The 8,693-nt window shown below is 40.1% G+C and overlaps 1 protein-coding gene across 1 annotated transcript; it reads left to right on the forward strand.

Annotated features, from left to right (window-relative positions):
• Positions 1–276: 276 nt before the first annotated feature.
• dct (dopachrome tautomerase) lies at positions 277–8,284 on the forward strand (the record flags this gene model as incomplete). The annotated part of the gene is made up of 8 exons (XM_080752805.1): positions 277–571; positions 918–1,217; positions 1,737–1,837; positions 2,672–2,838; positions 3,563–3,745; positions 4,922–5,057; positions 6,446–6,650; positions 8,109–8,284. The coding sequence occupies 8 exons, from the start codon at positions 277–279 to the stop codon at positions 8,282–8,284; spliced, it is 1,563 nt and encodes a 520-aa protein (XP_080608931.1).
• Between the last annotated feature and the right edge of the window lie 409 nt (positions 8,285–8,693).

Genomic DNA, 8,693 nt, shown 5'->3' on the forward strand with positions numbered 1-8,693 from the left:
CTTTCCAGCAGTACTAAAAGCCAGCACAGATACAGTAGGAGGTCTTCTAAAATGTGCATGTAACTAACTGGAACACTTGTGTACTTTTGCCTTGTGCATTTTTTCCACAGACTTTAAGGCTATCACTCACTATCTAATTTGAAGATTCCCACAGCAGAGGACCATTACATAGTGGGATTCCATGCCCTTCTGGAGGAACTAATTGACTGTGTTATTGCATCGCACTGGTTTACAAACTGATTTGCCACGGCTGATTACAGCAGGTGAAAGGGGACAATGATAAGGGTGAAGGCATTGGTTTTGGGCCTGCTTTGTTTTTTCCTCCAGCACGAATCTACCCAGGCTCAGTTTCCCAGAGTCTGTTGTACAGTAGAAGGCATCACCTCCAAACAATGCTGTCCTGTCCTGGGCTCTGATCCTGAAAATGTGTGCGGACGTCTGCAAGGGCGAGGAAACTGCTTAAGAATCCGAGTGGACACCAAACCCTGGGGAGGACCTTACCGCATGCGAAACGTTGATGACAGAGAGAGGTGGCCAACTAAATTCTTTAACCAGACGTGCAGGTGTATTGGTGAGCAAGTAACATTTTGTACTATTTCCCTCAGCAGCTGAGATGATAAATGATTTCTTCCATAGAGTTTTGTATAATGCTATCAAGGCTGTCTGTCATTCAATGTTATATGAGATACTTTAATGGTTTCCTGTGGAAATAAGCTTAGTCTTTTCATGGATCTCCTTTTAGTAGACCTTGTACCAGTGAACTGTACCGTCATGAAACTGTACCTTTTCCTATGCAAACTTCTAATAAAGTCTTCAATCAATGGCAGATCACATAACATGATCGACACAGATTTATTTTAAACACACAACAAAATACAAACTATCCCTCAAAATATTGTTTCTCTGCATATGTTTAGGTAACTATGCAGGCTTTGACTGTGGCCAGTGCAAGTTTGGCTGGACAGGAGCAAACTGTGACGTGAGAAAAACCCCAGTCGTGAGAAAGGACATCCACTCTCTGACTGAAGTGGAGCTCCAGGAATTCCTGGATGTGCTGGATCTGTCTAAAGTCACCATCCACCCAGACTATGTCATTGCCACCCAGCACTGGTTGGGGATCCTGGGGACAAATGGCACTGATCCACAGTTTGTCAACATCTCCATCTATGACTTCTTTGTCTGGCAACACTACTACTCCGTCCGAGACACTCTTCTTGGTAAACATTGTTCTCTGATAACATTGTTCAGCAGAAAAACAACTTTATAATGGAAAGGGTATATTTGAGCTTACATGAGCTTACATGAAGACAGACTGTCTCTCTATTTTCATTATTGTTATCCTTTCTGTACGGCTCCTGTAAATCCACCAAGATCATAGGTGATCGCTCAGTGAGTTTGGTAGATTTATACAAGCAGATCAAATAACACAACAATGATATTTAATAGAAATAAAATAAAATAAAATTGGATCACCTCAAAATCTAAAATGTCCCTATAATGCTGTTACAGAATGTTTCTCTGTATATTGTGTTTAGGTAACTTTCTAGGTTTGTAAATGATTTGGCAGAATTGAGATTTTATTGTTTTTTTGTTTTGTTTTGTTACATAATTTTATACATTCTAATTAACTATATCAAAAAATCTAACAGTAATTCTCATGTGAAAACAACAACAACAACTATTCATTGATGGGAATATTTCATGCTGTTAATACATTATAATGCTTTTGCATCTAGGACCAGGGCGTCCATTCAAGGCCATTGATTTCTCTCATAAAGGGCCTGCCTTCATCACTTGGCACAGATACCACCTACTTAGCTTGGAGAGAGAGCTGCAGGTAATTGTCATCTGTTGAAAAACAAAGCATGACAGTGTCGGAAACAACATTGAAACAGTAGTTGCCTCGTATTGATATTTAATGTATTCAATTATTATTTTAAACTTAGCCTCAGTCAAAAAGAACATCTCGGGCGAAGTATAGAGACTGGGCATAACATATATAAAACATATTTACTTTATATAAGCAATATATTTACCAGAGTTTAAGCAACCAGAATGAGGCGGAATCAGGGCCGAACAAGACAGAAGGAGCCAGCTGGTTATGGATGGGTATCGTTCACCTTTGAATTGATACGATACCTTTTTCGATACCTGGGAATCGATACGATACCCTTTTCGATAACATTTTCGATACTTTTTATTTATTATTATTATAATTATTATTTGCCTTTTGCTATGGGCTATTTTACACACCAAAATAGGTTATTAAGCCAGTTATTCAGCCATGTGTGGCGGAGCGGAGCGGAGACTATAGGCGTTGGATAATCATCATCATAATAAACATTATAGGCTATTGTCGGCTATTTTCCACAGTAACGAGTGTAGCCTACTAAAGCAGTCATGAAACTCTCAGTAGCCCAACTGTTACAGATGCGACTTGCCAGGGGTGCGTTCAAGAGTATCGAAACAAGGTATTGTTCGTTTTTACGTGAACCGATACTCGATAGTATCGACGTCATGTGATCGATACCATTAAAAGTATCGCAGACGATACCCATCCCTACAGCTGGTTGGTTGATCTGGAGCCAATCAGAAGGCTGACAAAAGGTCCATTAAAAAAGTAAAGAATGAATAAACAGTAATAACAATAACTTGTATTATGCCTCCACAGAGACTGACTGGCAATGAGAACTTTGCGGTGCCTTATTGGAACTTTGCCACAGGGGAGGCGGAATGTGACGTGTGCACTGACGATCTCCTTGGGGGACCCAGCCCAGAAGACCCCACCCTGATCAGTAACATGTCCATTTTCTCCAACTGGAGCGTGGTCTGTGACAGGTCAGTGACACCTCATACTGCACTGGACTGCTTCCCAAACAGTGGGCCGGGACACATTTGTTTTTTATGGGTCACGACTTGAGTCAAAATATTTTTTTCCCCTTACATAAATATATATATATATATATATATATATATATATATATATATATATTTCTTCTTTTTTTAATATTTATTTTTCAATAATTGTATACATTTTAAAACAAAAAAACACTAATAAATCTAAGAAATTCCATAAAAAATATAATAATTAAGAAGCAGTGAAAATAGCTGATCTAAAAGCTCGCAACACTGCGCGAAGTGACGTGTTGTGTGCTTGTAGGTCTGCTATTAATCTCTTTTGGGTCGTGAAACACTGTTATACAGTACAATATATACATACAGTATTAACCACACGAACCGGGTCTATTCTGGGTAATGGTATATGTCATAAATAATAAGCAAGCATTCTTCTAAAATAGTTAGGCGAACGTTCGGAAAAGAATAGCAGATCTACAAGCTCAACAAATGTAGATTGGCTATTTTTGGCAAAGACATTTGGTGTAAAGGGGACAAAAGAGGGGGCCAAAAACTGTCCCTTAAGGGACTATGAAGTATAGGGTTTAAGTTGTTAATGAAGGAAGGAAGAAAAAAAAAAAACAGTTGGTTTTAAAACAGCATTGCACTGAAATGAAAATGACATGTTTTGACTGACATTTCATTTGAACACTGTCTCTCCTTCCAGTCTGGATGACTACAACCGGCTGGTGACTCTTTGTAACGGCACCGAAGAGGGCTTAATTAGGAGAGGTAGAATGGAGAATACTAATAACGAGAGTCTGCCCACCATGGATGATGTCAAAAGTTGCCTCAGACTCCCAGAATTTGACAGCCCTCCATACTTCACCAACTCTACTGAAAGTTTTAGGTGTGTAATTCTTTTTCTTTTTTAGGTTCTCTAGTGCAGAGGTTTTCAATCTGTGTCGTGACATATGGACCCTCATTTCAAATTATTCTGTACTGATATGGAAAGATCTTTTGGTTGGTAGTTAATGCATATTTTGTAATGATAATCAAAATCTACAAAGTAACTAGTAACTAAAGTTTAAAAAATATATATTGCCTCTGAGATGTTGTGGTAAAAGTATAGACAATTGGAAATACTCCAGTAAAGTAAAAGTACCTAAAGATCTTACTTATACAGTTGAGTAATTACACCACTGATGACTTCATATTTAAACTATTGTGATGGTGTGGTCACGCTCGGAATGCCCTCAGGGACCTCTGGCAGTCACAGGACTCTGATGCCGTGTTCACACATATAAAAGCTACACAGCTTAGCTGTCACTTTGTATAGCTTTGTATCTGAAGTCGTAGCCAGCTTAACCTATTTGTAGCTTTGTAGCTGTTATAGCTTTTTTTAGCAGCTACAAACATCAGGTGTCACTTTGTATGTTGATGACGCTGGCTTCAATTGAAAATGAATGGTAGACTGTAACTTTGTATCTGCCAGTGTGAATGCAGCATGAAACTGGACTTTGAAAACCACCGCCCTAATGATTAGAATAACACTTTATGATATATACTGTAGTGTAGACTGATGCATCAAACCGTTTTACTTTACATTGTTTTGGTTCTGGTGATGTACTACTACCTATAAAGAAAAACAACACTTATCAAGAAGCAGGGACGTGCAGAGAATGATAGAGGCAGGGGCTGAAATTTCTAAAAGGGCCTTTTAGTGGAAATATCGAAAATGGAGGTCTGCTATTTTCATTTCTTGATACCACACTGATCAAGAAATAATCAAGTGAATTCTGGAGATCTGGCATAACGGCATGGATTTCTACACAGAGAGGGCAATTCTTTCAACATAAGCTACTGTATTCATGTTTAGGAGAGTTTGGACAAGACAATTCTCTTGAATGCCACCTTCAGGTATGGCATGGAAAGAGGACATTTACATTTCTTTCACCATAGTAAAAACTGCATTCATGATCTGGAGAGGGCACTTTTTACAGACGGATAAAAGGGCAGGGTCTCTTTTTTTTTGTGAAAAATATTACTATATATCAATACCTTGTATCTGCTGTGTCAATCACAGGAATGCTCTGGAGGGCTACGAGACACCTGATGGAGAGCTGGATGAATCGGTCAACAACTTGCACAATCTGGTCCACTCCTTCCTCAGTGGAACCAGCTCTTTGCCCCACTCTGCTGCCAACGACCCCATCTTCCTGGCAAGTGGGATTCCTGTTACTTCAAATACTTGAACCCTCGCAACATTCCAACATAGCAGATCTACAAGCTCACAACACATCCATAAGCTTGTAGATCAGCTATTTTCGGCAAACAGGTTCGGTGTCTAAGGGAAAATCTGAGCACACCAAATAGGGCCCTAGAGGACTACTGTCCACTATTATAGGTTTTAAGTGGGTAAAGGAGCACTTTACCCATTTTCAACATGAATTTGTTAAATTGATCCTCACTAATACTTTATGACAGGGGTCTTCATGATGTTTGACCAAGGTCCTGGGTTCAATTCCCGCCAGGGGACGCTGTGGGCGCTGGCGGCGTGTTCCTCCCTCCGCGTCATCAGCTCCCACACCCTAGGTTGGGTTGGCGATAGGGCCTTTCTGTGTGGAATTTGCATGTTCTCCCCGTGTCTCCTAGGGTTGATACCCTCACAAAAACATGCACATAATCCTGGTCTCAATAATGCCTCCCCCTGGCCAGCCGGGGCGCCTGATGGAGGGGAAAGGAACTGGTTGGAATAACGTGTTCCTTCCACATGCTACGTCTAAACCAGGGAAATCTCCACTGTCAGGTGAAAAGAAGCAACTTGGACTCCTCATGCATAGAAGGAAGCATAAGGTCAGTCCGTTGTCTCCCCAGGCGCGGCAGAGGGAGTGCAGAGCCCAGGATTACATAGGCAATTAGCACTGGGTGAAAAAATGGGTTACAAAATTGTGGGATAAAAATGTAGAAAAAAAAGAATAGGGACGCTAGGGTTCAAGTGGTTAATGTAAAAAACAATGATCCTTTCATTCAAAGATTTGGTGGACCCCCTGTGGTAACTCTGAGGACCCCCTGCTTTATGGCACCATGTGTGTGTGTACTTTCTGTGCATTTCAGAGGTGGGATGTGGGCATGCCACTTTCTGCAAACCCAGGCCAGGACTACAGTTATGCACAGAGCCTGTTAGCACCAACAATGTCATTGATAGGCAGGTTTCTGAACTGTCCACAGCCCACCTCCGAGACGCAGAGCAAGTTGATGGAAATGGCACTATCTTTTATTTGAGCCTTTTAATGAGGAACAATTATATGAAGATAATGTTGAAAAGTGCTTAAGTGCTTCTTTAACCCTAGCTTACACTCTGAAGTGTGACTTAGTTGTGTGCCGGTGTCCTGCACAGAAAATACCAGATCTATACAACACGTCAAAACATCGCACGTATTGACCTTGTACTGTAGATCTGCTATTTTCAGTGCCAAGTGCAGTATAAATCAGTCATGAATGAGCTAAGAGTGTACACTCTCAGATGTAAATTAACTCTGAGGATTTCTGTTGTGTACAAATCAAAAACCAGCACTTTTCTCAATTACACATTTATTTTTCTATTTAGGTGCTCCACGCTTTCACAGATGCCATTTTTGACGAGTGGATGAAGAGATTCATTCCGACAAACGCCACCTACCCAGACGAGATGGCCCCTATTGGTCACAACGGGGACTACAACATGTGTCCTTTCTTCCCTCCTGTCACTAATGAGGAGATATATCTGCCCGCTGAGGAGCTGGGATATGCCTACGCCATCTCCGCCCTGGATGGTACGCAATCCTTTTAACTCAATGGACAGAATGTTGAGTCAGCTCAACGCCTGAAAAACAGAAAGGAAAAAAACAACAACTAAATATTGGTTTTACAATTGCAGTGGTGTAAAGTAACTAAGTACATTTACTCAAGTACAGTACTTAAATACAGTTTACTGGAGTATTTCCAATTTTCAGTTTACGTTTACTTCTAGTCCACTACATCTCTGAGTCAAATACTGTACTGTACTTTTTACTCAACTACAATTATTTGAAAACTTTAGTTACCAGTTACTTTGTAGATTTTAATTATTACTAGTAAGACGCCTCAGGGCGACATGCGACCTCGCCCAATTCTTGGCCATCTGGCTAGTGATGTATATGGGACCAGTTACCCATATATGGAGACCCCTGCATGATAGTCAACAATGTTTATGTCAAAACATGCCCATATATGGGCATTACCAAATATGGGCATTCCCAGATATGTCCTTATTGTTGACATTGGGACAGGGATCTTCATATATGGACATAAAACGTATGTTAATTAGTAAAGCCAAGCAGGGCCTTGGCAAGTCAGAAATCTCCATATTTGGGCATGAAAGGGATTTTGTTTCTGGGAATGACCATATATGGACTTTTTATTTTATTATATCCTTTATTAATATTAATATATGTATCCATATACATACAATATATTTTATTCCCATACATGGAGATCCCTATCTGAACCAGCCACACAGATATGGGCCATGCCTTTGCCATCTGGCCAGTGACATCAGGGATCTTCATATATAGGCATAAAAGGGATACCCATATAGACTTTTACATAGGTGATGACACCTGTGATATCACTTGTGATGTCACAGCAACAAGGGAACCAACCCATAGACTGTAAAAATGTGTGCTGACTGACTGACTGACTGACTGACTGACTGACTGACACAGTATGGATATCCAGGGTTTGATCTTTGATGAGGCTTTGTCATGTGGCATCACTTCCTGTACTGACTGAAGGACTGATGGAAGGACTGACTGAAGGACGGACAAGCTGTGATATTTCTCATGGTATACTGCGACCTTCGGTCGCAATTACAAAACATGCATTACCCACTTCAGCCCTATATACATTTCAACCATTTGAAATTAGCCATTCTACAAGTTCACGCATTGTGAACTTGTAGACCTGCCATTTTCAAAAGATTTGTAGGCCTATACATTTTATACATTTGAAAACTTGTGAAATAGATTCTGAATAATGATTGCTTTCACTTGTTGTACTTTGAGTACATTTTGAAACCATTACTTTAGTACTTTTACTCAAGTAAATGTTTTATTCTGGGCTTTTGCTTGCAACGGGGTGTTTCTACATTACATTATTGATACTTTTACATAGTCAAGAATATGAGTACTTTTTTCCACCATTGTACAACTGTTGATACAAATCTATCTTTTTTTACCCCCAACTCCATACAGATACAGATGGAGGAGCGACCATCTTTGTGATGGGCTCCACCCTTGGCGGCGTCTTCGTGGGTCTCCTGGTGCTTGCGCTTATCTTCGTTTTGTACCTGCAGCAGCGGAGAAAACGAGGCTTTGAGCCTCTGCTAAAAGCAGAGTTCACTAACAAGAAGTACATGGAGGAGGCTTAAATGTCACGCGCCATCATAAAGTGTAAACCAATATTCGACTAAGAAATAATGGTGCTGCATTTTCTATAAAATATTGTAGGCCTACTGTTGTCTTGACACTGTAGAGCCACTGTGGAAATGTGAAATGTGAATTTTGTAAATGAATAGCACTGCTGGTATATAGGGGAGACTAGTGGGCTAGTTGTCACATGTTTTGCTTTCACTATCACTACTTTTTCAATTTTCATTATATAATAAACTCTTGTGCATAAATGTATGTTCCTTAGATTTGTAATTCTCACATTAATATAGACAATATTATGAATGGTTAAATACAGACTGTGCATGAGTGATGAGTTGCCCCATCATGGGTAAGTTGTCATACCGGGTGAGCTGTCGCATTTATATTTTTCAACAAATAAGAAAGGGT

This window comes from Nannobrachium achirus, assembly GCF_963921795.1.
Source record: "Nannobrachium achirus genome assembly, chromosome: 22".
In the NCBI taxonomy this organism is placed as follows: domain Eukaryota; kingdom Metazoa; phylum Chordata; class Actinopteri; order Myctophiformes; family Myctophidae; genus Nannobrachium; species Nannobrachium achirus.